We start from the raw sequence: 27,741 nt of genomic DNA, 5'->3' as shown, positions 1-27,741 counted from the left end.
TTTTCATCCTGAAATTGTACAACTTTGGAAGATATACAATTTATTGGGTTTTTTTTACATGCTCATTTTTCACTTGACCAAATTTACATGTTTATTTTTCACTTGACTGAAGTCTTGTCTTTGAGTTCTTCCAAAATTTGGCTTGGTGAACAGATTCTCATCAGTTACTATACTGTAGAAGGATTATAGAGAAAAACAAAACAAAACAGTAGTATAAAACATAGTTATATTTAAATACAACAGGAAATTAATGCATAAAAAAATTTCAGGATTCTATATTCTATCAGAGTTGTCCTGGAATACAATTGTTAAGAAATGAAAGGAATTTCTTTTCATATTAGCTCTATTAGAGTTATGTGTAATGAAAAAAAATTTCTTAGGAAATCTATTGTAAAAACCTTAGGTAAGGAACAAACATAATCACTCTGTTTCTAGTTTCTGCAGAGATGAGCAACTAAGAGAGAACTCGTGTAGGGGTAGAATATAGTGGGAAGGCCATAAATGATAAGTGAGTTGAATTACAGATGTGTGTTTGAATTTAAGACAAGTAGTCTGTAATCTCTTTTAGGAATAATTTTTTTTTCTTAGACATAAGCAAGGGCAAGTCTGTACAGAAACTCACTGCTAGATTCCTCTCTGATTCTAGCATGTGAAAGAAGGGCTGATCTCCTGCACCAAATCTGACGTTCCAACTTTCTTGGCTGGTAGGTTGGATTTATGTTACTTCCGCAGACTGTGTGAAAGGGATGGGATGAACTTTTGCTGTTATGGAAGCAGAGCATTCTTCACAGTTTCCTTCTATTGGGGAATTATAGGAACTGTGCAGCTCAAAATTCTCCCATAAAAAATGGGCTGGCAGGGGTCACATGTGGCCGCCACTGTGGGCAGCTAACTCAGATTCACTTATTCTCATTTCCCACCAACCATTAATTGTGTGCAAGTTCAAGGAGGTTAAAGCAATTCATTCTTTATACCCTACCATTTCTAGTTCTCATTGAGATGGTACAATCACTGTAATCTTATTGCCTTTGACTTGTAAGTTACTTTAGAGCAGTATTCTACAAAAGTAGGGCTAAAACAGTTTTTTGGAATCTTATGTGTTTCCCAAAATTTCCTGTGAGGTGTGGGGATTAGATTTTTTTTTTTTTTTTTTTTTGGGATTAGATTTTATAACCTATTTTGTTAGAGCAGACAGATAGCTAGATAAGAGAAGAGAAGGGAAGCACAGGCCAAACAGCAGGAAACATACAGTTTATAAACAAGGGGGTCTTTGGGCAGACAAAAAAAACCGAGGACTGACAGGAAACCACACATTTTGGGGTAACAGGTGTCCAGGAGGCAGACAAAGAAAGGTGGGAAAAGTCAGGAATCTCCAGTGTCCAAACGTAACCTTTTGCTCATTATGCCCTCATTACAATAAAATTAGCCTTGCAGATAAAATGTTGCCATCAGGCACCGAAGCTGTGACACTTCTGATCAAGGCTAAATAAGGACAAAAATCTCTCCTCTCCTTGGAAAGGTGGAGCTGGGATGAAAATCAGGGAATGCAACTCCAAACTTTTCCCTCCCCAGTGAATATTCTGCCCATTCATTTTTGTACCCCGTATAACCAGATTGCTAAAGGAATTCAGGGCAGCTACTCACCTGAGTCTGCCCGCTCTCCCCTTGATAGCACACTATCGCTTAATAAATCCTCACTTTATTTTCTTGACCTCCGTGTCTCGTATCTGAATTCTTTCTGCGATGAGACAAGAACCTACTCTCCAGTAACAATTTCATTAACTTACTAAGACACATTTAATAACTTCATTTGCACAAATATGGGGAAATGAATTGAGCCTAAAATCTGATTCATCTGACTTCCCATTGCCTTTACAAATATTTGGGAAATGAATGGCGAACTGAGGCATTAATCTTGCTAGTGTGGAAATGCACCCAATTCCTTGACTACACCATATCCTGTCTTCTTTTATGCTTTTGCTCAAGCTCCCCTTTTGCTTAGAACTGACTTTCCCCCAGAAATGTTTCTCTGTCCCCTAAGACTGCCCTCTGGTGATTTCATTTCCAGAAGCTTTTGCTACCTGCCCCGGTCTTTTTTAGATGCTAACGCCTCTGCTACCTTAAAACTTGTTCCCTACAATGACCACAGTCTGTTTCCCCAACTAGATTCTCAGCTTCTAGAGGACAGAGATTCCTATTGGTATATCTAATGCGAGTGTGGTGCCCAGCCCACAGTAAGCATGTGGTAAATAACTAACAAGGATATATTAATGCACTTTGATGGATTAAATTGTCCCAAACTTTTGTGGGCTATTCCACAGAGAGGCTCAAGATTGTATGGAAAAAAAAAAAGAAAAAAAAAGCAGACAAAACACTAAACGCTAAATTTGTCATCAAAATAAATCAGTAGTTAAAAGCATATAGAAATTTAGGTAACAACAACAACAAAAAGGTTTTGACTGGCAAATTCTCCATTTTAAAAGCAGCTTCAAAACATTTTTTTTAAGCAATGCATAATGTAGATAAAATAAATACTTAACGCATATTTGTTCTAGCTGCAAGTCCTATAAGGAAGTAACCTTAGTAAATGAAGTGAATCTGTTACATGACTCAAAACTTTTGTTGTTTTAAGTATCTGCAGATTGGGTTTATGAATCCTGTTAGCTGAGAATTACATGTAGGCCATTCAGCCTACGAGCATGAATTTCCTAGGACTAAACAATTATGTAACGATCATCATTAAGCTTTAAGAAGCTATAAGATAATGTGATGAGGCTAGTTCTGCATATGTGGTTGGGGGTAGAAGTTTAAAACTCTCTATTTTTTGTGACCCCAAAGTCCTAGCAAGTCCTTTGAAGATAGATGTTAGGTATAGGGTTAAAACTGGAATCTAGAAATTTATAGCCCTTGTTAATTATGGGAAAAACTTCAATCGATTTTGTAGAAGGCAGAATCAGTTCCCTTTTGCTTGAGCATTTAAAGCCCATTCCAGGGCTTCCCTGGTGGCGCAATGGTTGAGAGTCCGCCTGCCGATGCAGGGGACACGGGTTCGTGCCCCGGTCCGGGAAGATCCCACATGCCGCGGAGCGGCTGGGCCCGTGAGCCATAGCCGCTGAGCTGGCGCATCCGGAGCCTGTGCTCCGCAACGGGAGAGGCCACAACAGTGAGAGGCCCGCCTACCGAAAAAAAAAAAAAAAAAAAAAGCCCATTCCACAGAGACTTGTTCTTGGTGGACATATCCCCAAATAGATGTCACTTGCATTTATGTCTGAGGCAAATTTTAATAGAACTATATACTCAATTAGTGAGATTATACAACAGGCCATATTTAATAAAATTGGCTAGGTATTTAAACACATAGAGGCAGCAACTACTACACAGCTCTTATGAATTGCTCTCATGCTGGTATGGATGCTCCAGCATTGTTAGAGTTTACTTTGTTTTCTTTTCTGCAAGAGAGTACTAATATCTGGATGTTTTTAAATGTAAAAATCTCACACTTTTTAAGGTTGGCATGAGTGCTCTTTTTGGAAAGAGTATTGGGTGAGTCGATACTATTCTGGGCGAGCAAGATACACCCGCTATTTTCCCCGTGTTCGTGTCCCCCTTTGCGCCTGGGAGTGGAAATGAGAACAGAGCCAAGTGACTGGCCATTTGTGCAGAAGTCATTTGGAAATGGAGCCTGCACTATTTATATTATAAATAGGCCACAGGTACTTACTATGGCCAAGCACTGTTCTAGGTGCTTTACTTGAGCTGGTTCATTTAATCCTCATGAAACTCTATGAGATGAAGGCCATCACCATGTCCATGTTAAATTATCTCCACATTCACTGTCATCATCTCCACGTGAATAGCTCTCTCAGGGTTACACAGCTGATAAGTGTTGGAGTATGTATTCAAATCCAGGTCTGGCTCCAGATACGGGACTATTAAACTATACCCACTGGAGGGTCTCCTACACACAACTTTGCAGTTTGGAAAATAAGAAGTACACAAATAACTTGGTTTTTACTTTACTTATCATATTTGTTTTACTTTTTTCTTTTTAAAAGATACATTATGCCTAAGGGAGAATTTCATTATGCTGTAGATAAACATTCACAAAAAAAATTCTTACAGAGGAGGCATTGATAAAATAGAATATAAATGAATCCTAATTGGGTGCACCCTTCCTAACTCAGAAAGAAGTAAGTCATTAATTTACTTCCCTTTCAAAAACACAAAAGGCAATAAAAATATTAGCACCAACCTGTTTCTCCTATTTTTACAGAAGTTAAAGGATCGCTTGTTCCAGGAGTTGGATTTCTCTATGAATAAAAACCAGAATAATGTTAATACCACAGTTTTATAAACTTAGACACAATAAAGAAAAAATACCTCAGATTAAAAATATGTATTTTTTGGCTAAAGTTTGTTTTCTTTTGATTAAACTTCACTTTGCAGAGTTCTTCTGTGGGAGAAGTCATTATTTTGTAGATATTTACAAACTTTGATTTAAACTTGTATTTGTATTTCTAAATAGTATTTGTTATTTCTGTAGGTGAATTATTACCCCAAACCTTCACTCTGTCATATTTCCCTGCTGTAATGAAAAGACGAAATGGAAATTTTTTAAAAAGAGATAAGTTCTTTTAGTCATATTAACCATGACCCAATTCTTCTATATCCATATAGAAGATTTTCTCTGAATTTTGTCAACTAAGTATGTCATTGACTTTTTCAGATTTTAGATCATCAACCAAGAGAGAAGACAACTAAATTTAAGTTCGCTATCTATGCCCAAACCCAAGGAGATTATTTTCCCCAACATTTAAACTGTAGACGAGGGGTCATCTCCCATTCAAGTCGTTACAAAATCTTTCATATTAGAGTAGCTGCTCTCAATTACTTTGCTTTTATTAAGAAAGTATTATTTAGAGAAGATACGTTGACATGGAGTCATGCTAATCAATCATAGATTTGTATGATTATCAAAATCACCTAATAAAAATAGTTAAAAAAGAAAAGGGCAAAGGAACTTTATGTAGATTTACTGTCAAACTTGTTATAGCCCTGCCATTGCAATATTGCTATCTATCTAAACAAGCCTTTTTAAAAGAATATATAGTGTTTATAGTATGGAGATCACAAATAGTGTGAAAAAGAACTCAATTGTACCATTCTTTTGTGACTAGGGACTTAATGATCTATGATTATAGTTCCAATTACTAGCATTATAATCACACACACCAATGTTGCGTCCGAACTGTCTTATAAAGAAAGTTACAGTAAAGGTTGTGTGCGTTGGACTCTGTCATACAGACTCAAAATTAATTTTAGGGGTGAAAAAAATCATTCATGCTGGAAAAATCATAGGTGGAGTTTGAAAAATCTGTCTCAGGAAATATGAGAATTTAAAAAAGCAAACATTTTAAACATGCATGAATATATCATGTTATTTTAACTATTTTTCATACACAAATTAAACTAGATACTATAATTAGAAATTGACTATTTCATCCATATCCATCAAAATATATTAAATCAAGTTAGACAAAAAGTTTGGAGGATCTTTCATTGGAAGAGGGGGATAGATTTATATTTGGGGTTTCTTTATAGGGCAAGTGCAAAAAAAAAAAAAATTCTGTTAGAGTAATGCAGTGACTTCTATGTGTCCAGTTGAAAAAGATGAGTTTTACACAGTTTTGTTTCTCTTGGAGTTTAGTTGAACGCAGAGGACTAAACCCTCCTAGAGCTATTTACACCAGCATTTACAGCAAAATTAAAAACTGAGTCCTCACCTTTATCAGCAGGCCAATAAGCTGAGCACTTATGAGGATAATTCCAATGATAACAGCCATCACAGAATAAATAATGACTGTTATTACTATGAGAGAAAAATAAAGCAGCAAATTACAAAGTGTGAAGTAAATGACATAGCAATTGAAAAGTAAAGCAGGTAAAATCAGGGTAATATCACTTTGTCTTTTTTATAGAAAGTACATTAATAAACTTTTATGTATATTTTAGTTTTTCAAAAATTAGGTTTTTCACAGTAACCACGTGGGAAACTGGGACTTTAAGTGGTAAAATCTTTTGTCCAAGGTCACACAACTAACGACAGTACCAAGACCCAGGGGTTTCAACTCCAAGTCTGGTGGAGTTTATAGGACCTCAGAGGTTTAATTACGGATAAGAGCTATGTGGACCTTATACCCAATAAGGGAGAAACCACAGACTCTTTCATAGTTTCAGTGATATGGGAGAAAATAATGTCTTGATGTATAAAAGAGTATTGGACAGATCATAGAATCAAAAATTTGGAAGGAACCTGGTATAATCACGTTGTGAAAGGAAAAGAAGTCTAATGAGTTCAAGTTACACTAGGTGAGATAACTAGTTAGAAGTAGACTGGTAACTACTATCCAGCTCACCTATATTCTAAGCCTCTGTTCCCTCTATAGTATCTTTATGCGTAGTCTATAATAAAATCACTAAAAATCTTTTTCAAATCTTTAACACGTTGGGAGTGAGACAGAATTTAAGTTAGAGGTACTCTCACATATTCACGGCATATTTGCAGTGCTTCCAAATGAAGTATATAGAACTGAGGGCAAGACATACAGGGAAAAGAGCATATTTATTTGGCTAGTTTATATTTAAAAGCCTTATTACTGGTAAAAAAGTAAAAGTGGCTTTTCCTATCACTGGTATTGTCCAGCCTTCTTCTCCACTTAGCTTTAATTTATGAGATAGTGACTCAGTTATACAATCCATTTTTCTGGTGTGAGTATGGACACAGGCCAAGTGGGAAGGGAGGCCTAGAGATGCAGAGTAGTAAACAAGCACATAAATGAACCAGAGCCAAAGCGACAGCAGCACCTAAGTGGGGAAGCGACAGTCCCCAGATAGAGAGGATTGGGAAGATAGCTCCAAATTGATAGCACAGGGCCCGGAACAAATCCGGATGGAGACACAAATGGTCTGTATTTATTCTGGATTGGTGCCAATTAAGTAGGTGATTTCTAAGCCCCTTGCTTTCTTTATAGTAGGGAGGGGAGAAGTTCCAGTGTTTTATAAGCTCTAGACTTTTCTCAAGTACCCATAGTTACTTAGAAAGCTAAAAAAATATCTAACTTAAAAGAGAAATGATGATCAAATTATGTATTGCTGTTTCCAAAATGTTTAAGGAAATTATAGATGCCTATTTTAATTTTGAAAAGAGCATATTTTGTTTGCCTTTATAATTTTGTGTGACTAAAGTCAATAACATATACTCTCTTGTTTTTAAAATAAACTAGTGGTTACCAGTGGGGAGAGGGAAGGAGGACAGTCAATATTGGGGTAGGAGAGTAAGAGGTACAAACTATCATGTATAAAATAAGCTACCAGGATATACTGTACAGCACAGGGAATATAGCCAATATTTTACAATAACTATAAATGGAGTATGACTTTTAAAAATTGTGAATCACTATATAGTACACCTGTAACTTATATAATATCATACAGCAATTATACTTGAATTAAAAAAAACAGCAAAAAAAGAAAGAAAATAAACATAGAAAATAAAATTGACATTTCTATTTTCATAGGCATTTAAAACTAGCAAAACAAAATTTTAAATGGAATGATCATCATTCCACGTCAAATATTACCATACCTGGTTGTGAGAAATTGTGTGGATATCTTTGTCTTGCGGCTAAAAGGATAGCGTTTCAAAATAAAGTTAGAAAACATAAGGCATGTTTTAAAAATACCATTTTGGAACCAGACTGTCTAGTGGATTTCTTTTTCTTAACTGTGCTTAGAGAGCTAATGTTCAACTTTCAGCAGTGAGCTAGTAAAATGTATGAGGTAATGTCAGTCTTATTAGTAATTCCAGTATCTACTTTCAACTACCCAACAAGTTTTCATGACTCAGAAATTAGTAAACCATCTCATGAACTAAAGGGAAGGGTGTGAAAAAGTATTGGAAGAACCATCCGTGGACTTCCACAAGAAGCAGTGCATTTTTTAAAAATGTAAAAACGGTGATCAGAAAGGAGACATATTGAGCCATCATCCTGCATGGACATCAGTCCAACCCCAAAAGAGGCCATGTTGCTATCAATTTTCCAGATTTATGCCACAGCCACCATGAGGATCCAAACCCTTACTGTGTCTCAGCTAAGTTTTTGCCAGCAGTCCCACTGGATTCCCTTTCTGTAGAAGTTTCTAATACGGTTGCTTTAAGGCTCCGCTGGAGTTAACCTCCCCCTTATCAGTCCACAGCTAATATTTCTTTTTCTGCTGTCTCCAAATGTCATTTCATGTCAAGAAGCTGCCTTACTACTGTAGCCACACAATTTTCTTGAATTTAAATATTATGAATAACATATCACACTATGTTGTATGACATACAAATCAAGGACTTGGTTATATTTGGTCATTCTTTTGCACTTATGCATAAAGGTTAACTGGACTTGTCTTCTCTATCTTTGTGGCAGTTTATAGTTGTGGCTGGTGTATGAGCTCTGGAATAAAACAGATAGGGTTTCAGTCATCTGTATGCCTCTTACTCATTGTGTGGCCTTGCTAAGTTACTTAGTTTCTCTGTGCTTCAGTATTCTCTTGGCAAATGAAGATTATAATACCCATCTCTTTGAGTTCCTATGAGGATAAGACCAGCTAATGCATGAAAACACTTAGTACAATGCCCCACCCACCATGCCATTCTTCATTCATAGGATTCAAGGCATGTAGCACTATGTGTGTCTGGAGTTGACCCATCAATGCTTTCTGGTTTGACACTAACATGTTGGCTTCACACTGCAGTCACTTTGAAAATTAGATTGTTTAACTGGACCCAGAAACCTAATAATTAGTTCCAAGCACTCAGCCTAATTTTCCTCTCTTGCTCTCTGTCCTTCTGAAAATCCATTGCTTCCATTTATCTCAGTGTATTTTTTCAATGATTCTATTAGCTAAAGATCCGGTAGCCACGCTAAGTCTTCTTTGAGGCTTTATTTTAAATCCAGAGGACCCTGCCTAAACCCCACCTACAAAAAACCCTCTCCCCTTCTACTTTCAACCTGCCCTTGTAAAGTCATCTTCTTCTCCCTAGAAAAATAACCAGAGAGAGAGTGAATGCCACCTGACCGTTCTTATCTCAGCACCCAGATGGCTTATATTTTACTGGGCGCTTATGATGTGCCAGGCTCTGAGCCAAGCAATTTTACACACATTTTCTTATTTAATCCTTAGAGAACACTGTGAAATAAGTATAATGAGTCCCACTTTAAAATTAAGAAGACAGAGGCCCTTTGGGGAACTCAGAGTTCAGCTCACTCAGGGTCAGCACCTGGGACAGGGCCAAGCCCTTGGCTGAGTCCAGCTGGGTTTAACCACAAGCCCCCCTTCACCACTGCACTACTGGATCCCTTTTATCTGGCCCACTATTTCATGGTCACATTCGTTGTTTATGTGTTTTGCTAGATTGTTTTAATTGTTTTAACCCACAGTATTTTTTCAGTGTGACAGTCCAGAAGTGAGAATTCCTCTGTGGGAGGGACTGTGTCTACTTTGCTTCCATTTCTCAGTCTTTGTCACAGTTTCCCCACAGTGGTAGGTCCCATTAAATAGAGTTGCACCATAACAATGACTCCAGAGCAACTGCTTTAAAATATGAACAAACCTTCTTCCTTTTCTGTAGTAGGTACAGGCGTACTAGGAGAGTTTGTCTTTGGACCACTAGGAGTGGTTGATATTGAGCCGTCGGCGGAAAGCAAAGCTGTACAAGAGAGAAATTGAGAGAGGAATCAAGAATGAGGCGATGAGTGGACCAGAGAGCGTGTCACAAAAGACAAATTTATCCCACATCTCTCCCAATGGCAGCTCCAGAATTTGTATATCACAGGGCCTTACAGAGGAGGAAAGTGAGCCTTGATTTCCTCATCTGTAAAATGATAATACCTGCCTCAAAATGACATTGTGAGGACTAAGTTAGTTAAATATATATATGTGTGTGTATTCACACACTCATCGGTCAGTACATTACTTGGCATGTAATGGACGTTATATTCAGCTTGACTATTATTATTGTTCTTATAAGGGGGGGCGACTTGAAGCTGCATGTGCCTACCATTTTACATAACTTTGGAAAACTGTCCATGTTAAAGAAAGACGGAGACTCACGGCAGTTATACAAAGACTGAAGTTCTGCCCCATGCCTCCACCTCCCCAGTACGATCCTATTTCCCCAGTAAAAACTAAAACAAAGACACTATTAAATTTAGTTTTCTTCTAGCTTGATAGAGGATGAGTCAGTTCTAAGGTTCTCCATCCATTCTCTCTTTCAAAAGTAGAATTTCCGAGCTCTAATAGAATTGTAGGAAATGCTGGCTCCGATCTAAGATTACTGGCTAAGGATCCAGATAACCAAGTGATGTAATGAATTCTAGGTCATGGTTATTCTTTACCCCAAACATATATGCACACAAATACAAATACAGAACATGTATTCTCATGTATCGTTTAAGATCTCATTGAATACATAATAAATTGGTTTTTATAATTAAGCAATTATCCATTTATTTTAAAATAAGTTTTATAAATTTATAAATTCTTTTATGAAGTTTTATAAATTAAACAAGATTTTTATTGTAAAAGCAATAGATTGAATAAATTAAGCTTGGAAAATACAAGAAAGGGCAAAGAAAAATACAAAAGTCATCTATCATTCCACCACCCAGAGACAGATACTTTAAACATCTTGGTATATAATCATCTGAACTTTTAGCTATTGCATCTAAATATGGAATAACTGTGTTTAAATATGTAAATAGCATTTAAAACATATATACCATGAACATATAGCCTATATTTTGAATACTCTTCTATTACAAGATTTTTAATGACTGCATAGTATTCCATTGTATGAATACTGTAGTTTATTTATGAATCTCTGACTTTGAACATTCATATTATTTTTACTTTTATGAGAGTTAATACCATTCTGAGACAAACATCAGTGCACGAAACTCTGCAGAGGTATCTCTGCTCATTCTTTTGAGACACTTTAGTGAAGGAACTGGTACCCAAGTATGATGGTATGGGGGTGGAAGGACCCCTGCAAACACTTCTCAGGACAGCATCATCCTAGCTTCTCAGCTAAGTGCTCAAGGTTTCCTGGAGAATCCACAAAGAACTGAAAATACCTTTGGCACTTCTGCTCAGTTTACTGAAAGACAGATTTCCAAGGCCTGCCTCTTTCTACCAGCTGCCAGCTACTCAGTTCACCCTCAGATTGTTCAGGCAAGAACCCACACTGTCTGAAATATTTTCTCCTCTCCTATAGATCCTATTTTCACCTTGTTCCTTGACTTGTCATACTGCTTGATTCATTACTTGTAATGTAAACAATTGCCACACAAATTAGGCAAATGGTGTGACAAATAACTTGTATCTCTAAGTTATCCTTCAACATTCAGGGATGGTGGTGTAAAAGATAATATAAGAAGAAGAGTGTTTTTTAAATTGTTGTATACTTGATTTTAAATGTTTTAAGTATCCAGCAAAGGAATTCAGTTATACATATATCCATCTATCTATTCTTTTTCAGATTCTTTTCTGTTATAGGTTATTACAAGGTATTGAGTATAGCTCCCTGTGCTATACAGTAGGTCCTTGTTGTTCATCTATTTTGTATATAGCAGTGTGTATCTGTTAAGAACAAGTGTTTTTAAACAATAACCAGATGACAGGAATTTTGAGGTTTCATCAAATACCCAGATTAAAATTATGGAAAGAAATATTTTCATTAGGAATCAATGAAAGTATGTAAACATTATAAAAAAGGATATGTAATGAACAAAAGTCATCTATTTCTCTTAGTTAGTGTTACATCTTCTTTACACCTTTCAGTTCAGTGTCATTCATTCACATTTAGGGCACACGTTTATAACCCCTTGTGGATACCAATGAGCTTTTCTGAAACAAGTGTCCTGGGCTCCTAGATCCCAGGGCTGGCACATTTTGAATTCCTCAGCACTAGAACAGGGCTCTGTACATAATAGGTATTCAGTGAAATACTAACAATTGTAAATGTTTGGCCAGTTTCTTTTCTGGTTTAAAATTTTTTCTTCCAGTTTTACTGAGATATAATTGACATACAGCAATGTATTGTTTGGGCACTTTCTTATAAAGAAACACATAAGTGAGTTTCCAGATTGCATCTAAAATGAACATAACAATGAATTAAACAAGTCACATAACAAAGTGGCATGCACAGAATGAGTGTAAGGATAGTGAAAACCTGCATCTACAGAAGACCAACAAAATATTTTTGAGATTTCGATCACACACAATTTTACAACTAGAAGAAAAGAAATCCCGAAGTGAAAAAACAAAACCATACCAAATTTAAAGTTTTTAAGTGGTAAATGAGTTAAAAAGTTAAAAGTTTAACTGAAGCCATCTAGGAGTTTTGTTTGTTTGTTTGTTTTTTGCGGTACGTGGGTCTCTCACTGTTGTGGCCTCTCCTGTTGCGGAGCACAGGCTCCAGACGCACAGGCTCAGCGGCCATGGCTCACGGGCCCAACCACTCCGCGCAGCATGTGGGATCTTCCCAGACCGGGGCACGAACCCACGTCCCCTACATCAGCAGGCAGACTCTCAACCACTGCGCCACCAGGGAAGCCCTAGGAGTTTTGATTGAGTGCAAAGATGGCCCTCCTCCAGGCTTCCTGACAGTCTGAGTCAGGATTTGCAGGGGTTAGTTAGGGAGGTGTGTTCTGTCTATGGGACAGTGCCCCCTCCTGTTTGTGAACACCCTCAAGACCCTGCGTGACCCAGCCCCCCGTCTCCCCATCCTCATTGCTTGCCACTCCAATTTCCTCTTGTGGTCCAGCCATGCTGTCATCTCTTGGTTCCTCAAATGAGCCATACTCTTCTCCATGCCCAGACCTGTGTGCCTATTCTTCTCTTTGCCTGAAATATCCTCTCGTGGCCCTAACTTGCCTAGTTATCTGCTTTTCAGGTCCCAGTTCAAGGCCATTTTCTTTCTTTCTCTTTTTTTTAAACTTTTAATTTTATATTGGAGTATAGTTGATTAACAATGTTGTGGTAGTTTCACGTGTACAGCAAAGTGATTCAGTTATACATATACATATATCTATTCTTTTTCAAACTGTTTTCCCATTTAGGTTGTTGCATAATATTGGGAGATCTTCTCTGGTCTCCCCTACTTAGATTTAGACTAAAAACTCTGCAAAGTTCCCAGTGCTTGGCATGGTGTGGTAAAGCTCAATGAAATCTTACGATAGACTGTTAGAATCCAGATGTGTTCCATAGGCCTTGATGGTGTGGATGAAAAAAGTCACCTGCCATATCAGTAAACAAAGGATATTGCAGCCATCAAGCTGTCAGCCACTGCAGCTGCCCCAGACTGTGCACCCTGAGGGGATTCAGGATGGAGGAAAGCGGGCTACTGGCCCTAGACAGTTAAGGTACAGATCAAAGGAATGATTTCAATGGGCCCTGACTCTTGCATCTTCCCACACATGGAGAAGCACTAAATTTATTAACTTGAGGTGTCTGGTTTTCTTTAATTAACAGTAATCTTTTGATATTCCGACTACTTGGTTTTTATTGTAAAACTCGTACATATCTTGGCTCTTCCTTTACCTCTTCAGAGCAGTCCCTCAGAGCGACCTGAAAGGCTGTCTTCTGGGCTTAAGTCCTCAGAAATTCCGCCGAATAAAACATAATTCTCAGCTTTTAGGTTGTGCATTTTTTTCAGCCGACAATGGTTCCTAGGCAACTTGGGTATTTATTTTCTTGTTCGTTTATTTACAAAAGTGTGTAGGCATGTCTCTTTTGTACTAGGAAATACAATGAATTAATAAATAATTCATGGTCTTTCCATCAAGGAAATTCCAGCTTAGTCAAGAGAGATAAAAATTTAATCTAAGTGTAATGAAGTATTTTAGGGGATGGTGAAGTGAGGGCACAGGAGACAGTGGTCAGTTCTGTCTGAAAAATGAGGAGGTGGAAAGACCTCATGGAGGGGTTTTCTGAACCCACCTTGAAGGAAGTCTAGGGTTTCACCCGGCCAACCATGTGGACATTTAGGTACAGAGTCAGCAGGGTCAGTGATGTCCTGGCCCTTGAGACATCCTGGCAGTTTGGAGGAACTACAAGAATCTATGTGGCTACAGCATATGGTGTGAGAAGCAATGAAGGCAGTGAAGTTCCATTTGTTGTGGGCCATGACATGGAATTTCCATGGACCAAGGCAGTTGGAAAGATGATGAAGGGTTTGAACCAGACTTTCATTTGGGGAGGATCACCGTCCATGGCATGAAGGATGATGTGGGAAAAACAAACAAAAAAACCATGCCCAGAACTCTTTAGAAGAGGATCCCATCTTGTGTTCAATAGTGGTCAAGATATGCAGTCCTTTTGAAAACAGGGCACTCCTCCTTACAGAGGGTCCTTATCACTTGTCAGCATTGCCTTTGGTGGAGAAGGCCTATATAGATTAAGGGCTTAAAGGGACAGAAAATTACAGCAAAAAAAGAATATGAATAATTTTAAACAAAGTGAGAGAAGGGGAAAACAGAATTTGCTAGGGATAATCAAAGTCTGTAACATTTTTGCTATCAAAATGAGAAAATGCTTAAGGAGAGAGAGATCATTAAAATTAGTTTTGAACTTTGGCAAAACAATTTTAACCCTCTAGCAAAGAGATAGACTTCTTTCTTCTCTACCAGCTACTCCTCAAGGGAAAGGACCATTTGGTGGAAATTTTGTTCTGAAGAAGCAGAGGCTGGAGTCCCAAGCCTCTAAATTGTAGTCAGAACTCAGGAATATCTAACATTGAAGGCAACAAGTTGTTCAGAGGAACAGTGTCCTTGAGGCAATTTCCAAAAATTGCACATGCTTTATCCAAGTTCCATTGGTGAGTGTCACGTGCTATAAAAACTGATTGGTGGCCAAATGGATTTGAGGCTGAAATTTTCCATGTATGTTCTTAGAAATACCTGCTTTAATTCTCCAGGTTTAGTTTCTCTGATACAATTTCTTACTAACATCACCTAAAACCACCAGCACAGTAAATAAATAAATACTAACTTGCAGTCAGTAAATAAATGACCTAAGAAGAACTTGATAAAAAATGTTTTTTAACATCATTGGCTTAACAATCTAATTTCTGTAGCTGATCTGTGAAATGACCTTTGTCATAGTTATTCTTCCGTTTTCTGAAAAAAATAGATAACCTTATAAGTGTTTTGATACGAATACCCATGCTTGGTTAGTGGTATGAGAAGGGCTCAGAGACCTCAAAGTCCAGAGTTCACAATCAGTGTCAGCTTGAAAGAACACGGGCTCTGATCATACAGACAAACTTTTAATTAAATTTTATTCTAACATAGATTCATATGGAACAATTTAAAGAATTTTATCCATCACCTCAAATTAAATAAACCAGCCCCTAATTGGAAAATGTCACCTAGGAGAAACAAAAGAAATATCTCTTGATACATCCTCAGATGCTTGAGCTCCTTTCACAATTCAAGAGAAGGAACCCCAAATCCCACAAAACATATCTCCAACAACCACCAAGAATGTTCTAGTGCTACATCGATAGCAATAGAGCTCACATTTATTTTACTCTCCCAGGTTCCTAAGGCCCTAATTGGCTAATAGGCAAGCGGGGCTATATTTAGTCATGCGAAGTTGCAAACTTGCTATGAAAAGCAGATTTTAAACAGGGCTTTTTACAACATAGTCTTCAGTTGGGCCAACTAGGTAGAAAGATTCCAAGGAAATGTGTAGCCATTAAGCAACAGACACGGTTTGCCTGAACCTCTTAAAGGGTGGATTACAGGAAGGGTTTCTCTCCTGCTTCTTTTCCTCTTGTGCTCTAGGTCCCTCCGTTTCTGTTGCTAAATCAGCTTTCAATCTGTCTGCCTTGTTCGCTGAATAAAGGTCAATTTCAATATTGTCTTAATTAATTCAGAATGTACTTTTACATTTTACCTTACAAAGACTTTTGGATTATTTAATCCAACTTCCTTACTTTATAGAAAAGAAATTTGAAAATTAAATGATTAGCTCAGTTTAACACAGCAGGTAAGGAACAAAACGGAGAACAAATTCTGCTGCTTTCCCATAATATTCCCACTTTCCAGATCTCTGCCTGGTTGAGATCTTGTCAGCAAGATTTTTGATGTTTTAGCATATTAGCTGGTGAACATTGGGGTGCATTGTACACACAAAAAAAAGGCAACTAAAGTCCTTGAGATTCCCAGACATCCTAAGGGCCAGAATTGTTATAATAATCATGTAGTCTTCATCTTGATGATTTTTTCACACCAATATATTATACTACTTCCATTATATCTCTTAGTTCTCAGTGTCCCCTTGCTATAGCCACTAAGAAAAACTGTTTTCTGCTCTAGCAATACTGACCTGAGAGTCTTTTCCTTAATCCCTTTACTTCTGTTGCAGGAACACATCCAGACTATACCTGAAAAATTCCCCCTTTCTCCCCAAGAGAAGCATATTTACCTTGTGGTATCATTGAAGACATTCCAGCATCTGGCCACCCAGGAACAGATGGGTCTTGGGCCATCACTGCACATTTCCTTAGCTGCACTGGGCTCTCAAAACTTACTCTGAAGTTCTTGCCCCGTGCCTACTTGCAATGAATCACTGGCTGAAGCTTGAAGGATGGGTGGAGTATTCGGTAGAAATGTGGAGGAGGAGGAATTAAGGTAAAGAAATAACGTGGGCTAAAATATGGAGAAAGAAAGAGTACAAGGTGCATTTATGTGGAGGCTCGGGGGCAGCTGGCAGGCCAAGGTTGGCAAACCTCTCAGACCTACAAGAGTTTAATGTTCAAGTGGCGAATTAGCGCAAAATGGAATAGAAGGGTAGGTTTAGCAGGGCCTCCATCTCCTAGTTAAAAACACTTTTTTCATTCTCCAAGTAGTGAGATGGCGTTTGCTTTGGTACTTTGCACAAAGTACGTATTAGGGACTGGAACTGAATCACTTCATTTTAGATTTGGGAAGGAAGGAGTGAATGAATGAATATACCACCCAGAATATTAAACATTCCAAATTTGCACGGTGGTGTCATCTCATATTTGCCTGACGTCGGAATTGTTCCAGAACATTCACCCCTTTTGTGTCTTATCCTCACTGCTCTGACCTCACGGTTGGTCATGAAAACCGTGTCTGGGTGTTGCAGGAGGGACATGACAGGGCCCCTGACACTGTTCCCAGTGTGTGGAGGAGGTGGGGTGACTTGGGGGTTAGGGACATAGTTGGGAACGGAGGTCCTGTCTCCCGGCACTCTGCTCTGAGTTCCAGCCACTAAACCACACAGCTCCCCCAAACAGCTGACCTTGCTTACATGGAATGTCATCAGAAAGAAGGTAAAATGCAACGTTGGACAAACACCCTACAGTTTTGCTCTCTGCCCAAACTTCAGCTGCCGAGCTCCTGTCAGGATGTGATAAAGTCATTTTACGCAGCTGTTGGTTTTAGTTTGGTTCCCTCCTGACTTGCAGTTGATAGAAGTCTTATCTCACAAAAGCCAACTCTTATAAGGATACACCCCCCCTATGAAATGCTTTCAATAGTTTCCAAGTCAGAAAAGGAAATTTCCTAAGTGCTACAGTTTTCTGGCATTGTGATGACCATGAAAACTGATAGATAATGTATTTGTGGAAGTTCTGCCCAGCTCATTTGTGGTAAAACTGGGCAAAAATCTCACATCTGCTGGCTTCCAACTCAATGTCCTTCTGCCAGGCTTCTTTGTTTTCTACAGAACGAACGTACAAACAGAGCTCTTGCCTATTCCAAAAGATGTTTGGAGAAGGCTGTTGCCACGAAGCAATATTTTAAAAGAAATACTCAGTTTTGCCCTTGAACCAAAGGACTGACAAACTCATTTTGGGTCAACTTGTGATAATATAGTTAGATGTCCCTCTTGTCTCTTGTTATTCATTTCTCTTTTTTGGAAAGGTTTTAGTAAGCCAAAGTAGCCAGTTACAGTTTAGAAAAATTGAACTTTCTAAAGGATAAAGTTGTTGATGGGATAACATTTGAGCTTAGTGTTTTGAATAGCCCTCAAAATTTTGTGCACTCTCTGGTTAATAGCTCTTAAAGAAGGACACAGCATATCCACTGGTGCAATTAGTGGGCCAGATGTCAAACGCAATGACCCAGTTTCTGCTCACCTGCAGAGTGGCTTGCTTTGGCAGTTCCCAGCAGCCAATGGGTTGCACCTCTGCCTTCCTTAACTTGGTAGAGAACAGCTCCTCCCTGAGTCTGCCTTGGAGCTGCTATGGCTTAGGAGGACAGTGGTTTCCCTCATGGAACCCTGAACTTTATAGCCTGGTTCTGTCCTGCCCAGCTTCTAGTCACCCTCATTGCTCCAAACTATTACTGAGCCAGCGAATAAGAGAGAGAAAAACCAGCCCATAATCCCAGCCATTGTGCATTCTTCAGCCTGGATAGATAGAAAGCAAGGGATATTTCTGTTCATCGTCCCAGGGCAAAAGGAGATCAGGATTCTGGTCCTGGCTTTGCCACTAATTGGTTGGGGATCTGAGTAAGTCACTGAACTTTTTTGGGCCTCAGTGTCTCGTTTCTAATATGAGAGTGAAGGAACAGATGTCCTTTAAGGTGCTTCATTATTCCAAAATCATAGACATTCATATGTCTGAGATGGTAATATTCATAATCAACACGTATATTTACTACATAATAGGCATTTTCTCTTCAAAACAATTAGCTGAGAGCATATTATTATATATTAACCATCATGTGTAGAGGAGAAAAACAAAGATCAGAAACATCGCCTAATTTGCCTAAGATCACGCAGCTGATAGATGGTGGAGCTGGAGTTTGAATTCCCATCTCCTTGACTGCAGAACTGTCTGCCAAGGTCTACCATAATCTATGCAAAATATAAAGAATGAGGACACCAAATAAATTTCATTAAGAGAAGATGAACTTCTCACCAAATTAGGCAACTAACTCTCAAGCAAGCCTTCCCTTGCAGCAAATCAGGGCTAACTGAAAAGATGCAAAAATAATAATTCACCTGTGCAGAAGCTGAGGGTAGGAGGGTTATTCCTCTAACATACAGTGACAGAGTGACCTGTAGTGTCAGATCCAGGTTACGGAAGGCCAGATGTTTCTGGTTGGTAACAATTTGTTAACCGAAATCTCACTTTTTCCAGTGAAGCATCTTCCAGTCCAGTTACTCTTTGCTTATCATAAATCCTCAGAACTAAAGGAGATTTCACATACTTTAGAGGTGTCAGCTTTAAGATATTGGCATTTCTGTAGCTAAACTCCCTATACGTATTAGGTTAGGGGTTAAAGGAAGTTAGACTGGATGAGAAAAATTCTAATTAAAAATGAAAACTTTACCCCAAAGTTCTCACACCACCGAGACTTCCTGTCACTGGCTGGACAACCATGAATAGGAACAGTGGAGATTAGATCAGCATACTCACTCTTGACTGCACGTTAGAATCATCTGTGGTACCCAGACATTGGAGTCTAATGTTGCCTGCAGCAAGAACCATTGTCCCAGTCTAGATAAACATGTAGAAACTTCATTTTCTTAATCTTTAAGATCTTTTCTTACATTTTCAAAGGTTCTTATGTCACCCTTACCTGGTGTTGCACAGATTCATAAAATGATTGGATATTAGCCTGATTTGCTTGAGAAAGAATACCATTCACACTTTTCCATATTAAATGATGGTATTTCTTGGGGTTTTGTCTTAGGAAACCCCATCTCCCCGACATTTGATTTCACTGTAATGCACTTCCCAAGGGTAAGTTCCTCAGTGTGTGAAACAGACAAAGTGGAATGGCTCTGGTGGAAACCTGGGTTCCAGGCCTGGAGCCTCATACCCCATGTCCACAGCCACCTGGGAGCTTCCCCAAGGAACTCCACAGGCACTCAGCTGGAGAATCCTCAGCCTAAAACTGAGTTTTTAAATTTTAGGTTGGGATCCCTTAGTGTAAGAGTTGGTAAACTTTTTTTCTCTAAAGGGGTAAAGAAAAAAGATTTTAGGCTTTGCAGGTCAGTCTCTGTTACAGCTCTATAATTCTGTTGTTACAGGGCAAAAGCAGCCACTGACAATATATTAGCCAATGTATAAATGAGTGAGTACAGCTGTGTTCCAGTAATTATTTATGGACACTCAGAGTTAAATTTCATATAATATCCACATGTCACAAAATATTCTTTTGGTTTTTTAAGCACTTAAGAATGTAAAAATCATTCTTAATTTTCAGGCTATACAAAAGCAGGTGGTGGGTTGGATTTGGCTCATGGGCTATAGTTTGTTGGCCCTGGCATTAGTGTATTTGGAATCTCTGGATGTGGAACTCAGTCATCAATACTTTTTAGAGTCCCTCAAATGATTCCAACATGTAGTCAAGATAGTGAATTCCTGCTATAAGGGGCCATGAAATCAGTTTACTCAGTTGTCACTGGCATTAAAAAATTAAATTGTATAAAATAGAAGAGTACGTGAAAGTACATCACACACTGTAAGGACAGTTACGATTTTGTGAAAGTTTGTTTCATACATATATATGTTTATGTGTTTGTCTCTGTGTACAATGAGTTGCAATGTACATTCACGATGTGTTAATCGTCCTTGAATATGTCTTGTTGATAGATACACCTGGCTATACCCTATCTGAATACCTGGCCTCCAGAGGGGCTAAGGGAGTCAATAGCCCTTGTCACAATTGAAATCCACTTAAGGCACCCACAAGCTATTGGCCAGTTAGCTTCATACTCCAACAGCCTTATCCAGCTTATATAAGGTCTATAAAAGCAGTTAGAGTTTCTGTGTGTGCTGTACCATTAAAATGGTACATTGCTGAATTGCTTGACAAGATATTTTGAGATCTGTACCTGACAGAACAGGGAGGGTACCAAGAGGCAAATTTGTGCCGTGTTTCTCCTGGTAAGACGCAATGTCACTGCCGCGATCCATCTTCCCAGTTGCCTTCAACAGATGCACTATGTTCACATTTTGTGCTTTGGGTTTATTTCCTTTCCTTTCAATTTTTAAATATCATCATGACAGAGAAATAAGTGGCGATATCAAAGGGAGAGCCCTAGATAAAAAGTTATCTAGTCCAGATAAAAAGGAGCAGAAGGTTAACATCATAGTCATAAAATTAGGGTTCATTAGCTGCACCAAAAGGAGAAGACAGACTACAAGCCTTCACTATAGGCTTCATTTTAGTGAAAGCACGAGCAGGACACTGAGTGACAATGCCGCAAGAGTAAGGAAGGGCCAAGCTCGGAACATTAATGTGTATGACAAATAAGGCAATATCATATATGGATTAAATGCACAGACTCTAGAGCCTGAATGCCTGGGTTCAAACTAATTTCACTAACTACTGGCTGAGACCTTGGGCAGCTGATTTAATCACTCTGTACCTTTGTTTCATAATTTATGAAATGGGGATAATAATTGTCTATCATATGGAGTTATTGACTAAGATAAATGAGTTAAATAGATACATATATATTTATATAAATGTTTATAAAAACAGAAAAACTGATCTTAAAATTCATATGGAATTGCTAGGGACCCCAAATAGCCAAAATCATCTTGAAAAAGTACAAAGATGGATGACTTACGTTTCACAATTTCAAAACTTACTACAAAGCAACAGTAATCAAAACAGTGTGGCACTGCTCTAAGGATCAATGGAATAGAATCGAGAGTCTAGAAATAAACTCATATATCTGTGATAATTGATTTTCAGCAAGGGTGCCCAGACCATTTAAAAGGGGAAAGATCTAAAATATCAAGGGAGATAAGGCTGTAGACAAGCTGAAGCCAGAACTCTCCTCCTGCATTTTATACTGGGGGTTGGTATGGTGCTTGGGGACTGAAGGAAGAATGTACAATGTTTTGTGACTTGGGGCTTGCAGTTTTTTTGGAGTCATTCACTTTACTGAAACAGACATGGGTCAGAACACTGCCTGACTCCCAAGATGTGGTAGGAGTCTCAGTGAATAAAGCATCCTAAGGTTCTATATGCTGCCACTTTCCAGATACTCTTAGCTAATAAAGTGTGGCAGCTGGGGGCTTGGAGTTGAGTTATTGTATCATAACAGAAACAAGCCCTGTAAAAAACAGAAAATGGACCTTTTCCAAAGAAGACATACATATGGACAACAGGCACATGAAAACATGCTCAACATTGCTAAACATCAGAGAAATGCAAATCAAAACCACAATGAAATATCACCTCACACCTGTCAGAATGGCTATCATCAAAAAATCTACAAATAACAAAATGTTGGCAAGGATGTGGAGAAAAAGGAACACTTGTACACTGCTGGTGGGAATGTAAATTGGTGCAGCCATTATGGAAAATAGTACAGAGATTCCTCCAAAAACTAAAACTAGAACCACCGTATGATCCAGCAATTCCACTCCTGGGTATATATAGAAAGAAAATGAAAACACTAATTTCAAAAAATATATGAACTCCAATGTTCATAGCAGCACTATTTACAATAGCCAAGATATGGAGGCAACCTAAGTGTCCATCAAGAGATGAATGGGTAAAGAAGATGCAGTACACACACACACAGACACACACACACACACAGACACACACACACACACACACAGGAATATTACTCAGTCATAAAAAAGAATGAAACTCTGCCATTTGCAACAACAAGGATGGACCTAAAAGGTATTATACTTGTGAAATAAATCAGAGAAGGACAAATATTATATGTTATCACTTATAATGTGGAATCTAAAAAATAAAACAAATGAATGACTATAACAAAAGGGAAACAGAGTCACAGATATAGAGAACAAACTAGTGGTTACCAGTGGGGAGAGGGAATGGGGTAGGGGCAAAATAGAGGTAGGGGATTAAGAGGTACAAACTACTATGTATAAAATAAATAAGCTACAAGAATATATTGTACAGCACAGGGAATATAGTCAATATTTTATAATAGATTTAAATGGAGTATAATCTATAAAAATATTGAATCACTATGTTGCACACTTGAAACTAATATAATACTGTAAATCAACTATATTTCAATTTTAAAAAAAACAGAAAATGGGAAAATAGTAACCATGGGTTATCTCATACGTTTACTGTCAATTCTTGCTCTTTTGTCTGTCAGATCCGTGAAATCAATTTCAGTATACATCACAACCAAGTTTATTTCAGTAGTAATAAGCACAATGAAATGAATATGCTGGTGTCTAGGTTTTCCTCTGTTAACGTTTGTCAGCATTGCTTAATGATAGAGACATCTTAGAAAGCAAAGATTGTGTGTGTTCAGTTTAATTTAAAAAGTTTTAAAAAACTTTTCCTAATTATATTTGATGATTCTTTTCACAGAGAATTTAGAAAGTATGAAAAAGCAGAAAAAAATGACCTCCAATCCCAACACCCAGAGATAACCCTGGAATATTTCTTTTCAGTATTGTTGCTTTAGTTTTAATTTAGTTCATTTATCACAGAAACTACACAGAAAGGTACTTATTAAATATATAGATATGATAATAATGGCTGGAAATCTATTGCCCGTCTGCTTTTGTTGGTAACTTACCTGATGTTGTAACACCTATTTCTGGAGTAGTTGTGGCGACAGCTTTAGTAAAAATATAACCTATAAAGACATTTGAGAAAATTATTTAAAATGTGCTTCCCCAATAGGTTCATAGATGTTTTCGGTCATCCTCTAGAGACCAAAGTAAAAAGAAATTCATTACAAGAATGTTAAATTCAACTTCCCAACTTAAAATCAGTGTAAGTCAATTTTGAGATACTGTCTCTTCTTCCCCCTCTTAGAAATCCTTCTCCAGGAGTTCATAGTGAGAGTGTTCATTTCTTTCTAAAAATTTCACATCAAACTAGAGATTTATAGATTTGGTAGCTAGCCTAACAGATCATCTCAGGCTGACCTTTGAGGTATCACTGAAGTTTAGAGATGAAAGGGATTTTAGATGCCATCTAGTCTGTGTTTTATTTAAGAGGCAGGAGAAAACTGAGGAACCATGGGGGTCAATTGATTCTCCACAGTTAAACTAACCTGCAGCAAAATTCTGGTCACTTGTCATTTCTGCAACTATTATTAATTGAGTGCCTACTATGTGCCTAGCAGTGTGGAGGATGCATAAAGGAAGCACAGGTTTGACTTTTAAGAAATTTAGAGTGCTGTTGTCCCTGAAACCCAGTTCAGAACTCATTCCCATAACAATTAAGTGGAGAGAAAGGGTCTCCTCTTGGATCACTGAAGAAAAAGGAGAAGCCTTGTTTCTTTGCTTAGTCATTCTAATGGTGTGTCTGCAGGCGTGTGTGGTAAGGTGCACATGGCTAGTCATGGTCCAGGGACACAGAGCTCTCTCCAAAGGCTTCTTAGCATCAGGACCCGATTTTCAAATCAAAGCTTTGGCTTTTCCTTGAACACACTATGTCTTCTCCTGCCTTAGAGCTTTCGCCCTTCATGTCCCCTCCACCTCCGGTGCCCTTCCCCAGATTTTGCAAGGTTGGCCTCTTCTCATTGTTCAGTTCTCATCAGAAATGTCACGAACTCAGAGAAATATTTCCTGCTCCTCTTCTCTACATCAGCCTTCTGCACTGTGTTCATTACCTTCCCTGGTTTAATTCTCTGTGTGCTATTTTTCACTGTCTTTTCTTCTTTTAATAATTTACTTGTTCTGCTGAATGTCTGTATCCCCCTCCCCATCTGCCGCCACCCGCCCTGAACTCCAACTCTGGGAGCTCATTTATCTCCCTGCTGTGGCCTCGGTGTTTGTCATCTGACACATAATTACTGAACGAACAAATGAGTGAATGAATTCAGGGACTGGGAATAAAATAATTTCAAAACAACTTACTCTCTGTTGGGAGGATGACATCTGATACTCTTAGAATTAGAAGTTTTGACTTTACCCTTAAGATTACTGGAGAAGCAAATAAGTTTTTTTCCCCATTTCCTCACACTTTTCACATTCTCCTCTTCAACTAATGAATAAGAGGGGGAAATTTTTTCCAGTGTCTTTCTATTATTCTATAAAGTCGTCACATCAAGAGAGTTTCTTTGGAGTAGCAGTCCCCAACCTTTTTGGCACCAGGGACCGGTTTCGTGGAAGACCATTTTTCCATGTACCAGGGGATGGGGGTTGGGGGGGATGGTTCAGGCGGTAATGCGAGCCATGGGGAGCGGCTATAAATACAGATGAAGCTTCGCTCCCTCGCCCGCCACTCACCTCCTGCTGTACAGTCTGGTTCCTAACAGTCTGGTTGGGGATCCCTGCTTTGGAGGATTCCAGAAGATGCAAAGATGATGACAGCCTTGGCCCTGGAGACCAAGGCAGCCTTTGGAGTCACTTGAACTTGCTGACCTCCTGAAGCCTCATTTAAGGCCTTACTGCACTACCGGCTTGAGCACTGGTAAAATGAATTTCTTTCTTTTCCAGGAATCCTTTCCACATATTCTTCCCCGCCCCTCCCCCAAATGGGTAATGTGTCTAATTCGATTGAGTAACCCCACTTTGCCCTCTGGAACCACGCAATGAATACCTCTTGTCTCTTCTGTGTAAGAGCTCTACAAATGTCTGAATATATTTAAATATTCTGCCACATTCCTTCCACGTGTTTTCTTTTCTTCAAGCTAAATGTTTTCATTCCTTGCCACTTAAAAAAATTAGAGCAACTTTGTTAATCTTCTGTTTTCCTGGAATTTTCCCATTCTCCATCACTTCTCAGAAATCCCCATCCCATACCCAGGTTTGTTTCCTAGTTTATGACTATCATCGTAGCTAAATACTTATTTACTACTTTACTATGTGCCAGGCACTGGAGTAAGGACATTACAGTAATTAGTTTGTTTAGTCCTTAGGCGCTTACTAGGAGGCAGGTACCAACATTGTCTGCATTTTACAGACATGGATGCTGAGGCCAGGAGAGGGTAAGTAAGTTGCTTAATTTCCCCAGCTTTCAGATATGAAGCCAGGTTTGAACCTAGTTCTGTCTTTCATGCCCGTGCTTTAACCATGACACTACTCTATCCCCTGATGTATCTTAGAAAATGCTGGATCCCTTCCCCATCTCCTAGAGCGCCCAGTAGATCCTTGATGCTTGCTGTAACTCGAGTTACAACCATGTTTGAGGGGCTAGACACATTTCAAGTCATTGCCTGCTCCTTATCTATGTGCCGGGCACCAGTATTTCTGACACATAAACACTCCATTTGAGAAGACGTTAACCATTAACACTCTCGGGAAGAGGCCAAAAGTAATGATAATTTGATACCACTTCATAATATGCCTATGTTATTTCTTTTTTTAATGAATGGATTTCGATTTCTCCCCAAACCACATAACCCCTTAGCCAATAAGAGTTCTTTCTTTTTTTGTTTTTTCCACCTTACACCTCAGTAATGGACCACAATGTGAGAAATAACTCCCCCATGGATTCAGGGTTCATGCTTGCGGCTTGTACATTTTTGTCAGGAGAAGGATGAAATCATAATTTTTTGGAAGACTTTTTTGAAAACTGAAGACTGTATATCCACTATCACCTTCACGAATGACTTTCTAACTTAGAAGTTAAACTTGTGAAAACGCCGGTAAAGCAACACATTCCTTCACACAGAGATGTTTCTCAGTGTATTTGGTAAAATTCTTTTAATTCTGGCTAGGCATAGGATTGAAGCATGCTTCACATCCTGGAACTGTGCTGTGATCCAGTCACAATTACTGGGCCCCCTGGAGCCATTTCTTTCACGGAGTCCCAATAAGAATCCATCCTCCAGACTGGGATCTGAGATACTACTCATTTAGGTATTCGTTTAAGTCAGATAGGACTAAAATGGGATAGTTTATCTTTGCATGTATAATCCTATATCCCATATTACAGCACCCTGCGAAAAAAAAATTCCACTTACCTGACAATAGTAGCACAAAGATCATTTTTCCGTGCATCCTGAGATCATGAGCTCGCTTGCCAAGGTCAGTGCAAGAAATCCGCCAAGGAAGACTGGTGTGACGTCTGTGGCCTCAGCCTGCACTCTGTTATCTTTCAGGCCCACCTCCTCCAGGCATTGGGTGATAGGCCGGGTGGCATTTTTAAATGATGCAAAGTTGTGAACCGTCTATCCATAAAGATACGTGGTTTTCTGCTTAACTGGGATTATTAAAGTGTTCAGTCAAATCTTCACTTTAGGGAACTGGCAGCTACATGTTAAATTTACTTTGCATAAATTCAGTGGGCTTGATAAGGTAGTAGCAGTCAGGAGCCACCCAATTGGACAAACAAGAATTAGACTGTGAAGGCTTGAGACTAGGGTCTGAGCCAGGCTGAGGTCACTATAATAGAGCTAGGAAAATTCTCATTTTTAATGTGGAGTTTCTTTTGGGCCAGGGAGAAAATGACTTCTTACACGAAATAAATGTATTGGAGAACTGGAATTACCACTGGAGTGCTCTGAGGTTTGAAAAAACTCTCCAACCCATGCAAGTCATACAGCAATGTAAGAATACATGCGATGCAAGAAATCTTTAATTCAAAATAGAGTTTGAATGGAACAGCTAGGGCCCACACAGAACCAGCGAGGTGAGTTTCCCTCCAAACACACCTCACTAAGGAAGCATAAATGGATGACGAGACAATAAATGTGAAGTATGGCCATCCAAGGAAGGTCAGTTTTAAAGGTCAGTTTTAA

At 38.6% G+C, this 27,741-nt stretch overlaps 1 protein-coding gene across 5 annotated transcripts; it reads right to left on the bottom strand.

Moving 5' to 3' along the window:
* On the bottom strand, positions 1-27,230 carry GYPA (glycophorin A (MNS blood group)). 5 transcript variants are annotated; one of them, XM_032632830.1, is made up of 8 exons: positions 26,965-27,223; positions 23,623-23,682; positions 9,659-9,754; positions 7,646-7,684; positions 5,784-5,869; positions 4,253-4,310; positions 1,645-1,738; positions 1-172 (listed from the first exon to the last, which is right to left on the bottom strand). In XM_032632830.1, the coding sequence occupies exons 1-7, from the start codon at positions 26,999-27,001 to the stop codon at positions 1,695-1,697; spliced, it is 420 nt and encodes a 139-aa protein (XP_032488721.1). In that variant the 5' UTR covers positions 27,002-27,223; the 3' UTR covers positions 1-172; positions 1,645-1,694. The 5 variants fall into 5 exon arrangements, with proteins under 5 accessions (XP_032488721.1, XP_032488725.1, XP_032488723.1 ...); XM_032632834.1 differs by lacking the exon at positions 7,646-7,684 and having other exon boundaries at positions 26,965-27,230; XM_032632832.1 differs by lacking the exon at positions 1,645-1,738 and having other exon boundaries at positions 26,965-27,216.
* Positions 27,231-27,741: the final 511 nt, after the last annotated feature.

Source organism: Phocoena sinus, chromosome 5, assembly GCF_008692025.1.
Source record: "Phocoena sinus isolate mPhoSin1 chromosome 5, mPhoSin1.pri, whole genome shotgun sequence".
Classification (NCBI taxonomy): domain Eukaryota; kingdom Metazoa; phylum Chordata; class Mammalia; order Artiodactyla; family Phocoenidae; genus Phocoena; species Phocoena sinus.
This window is presented reverse-complemented; position numbering and strand designations above follow the sequence as displayed.

Bases quoted from the DNA above. Each gene is read 5' to 3' on its own strand.
- GYPA (XM_032632830.1), bottom strand. From the start codon at position 27,001: ATGCACGGAAAAATGATCTTTGTGCTACTATTGTCAG. The intron at 23,683-26,964 runs GTAAGTGGAATT...ATGTCTTTATAG, and splicing joins CTTTGTGCTACTATTGTCAG to GTTATATTTTTACTAAAGCT. The intron at 1,739-4,252 runs GTTGGTGCTAAT...GTCTCATCGCAG, and splicing joins TGTAAAAATAGGAGAAACAG to AAAGAATTCAGATACGAGAC.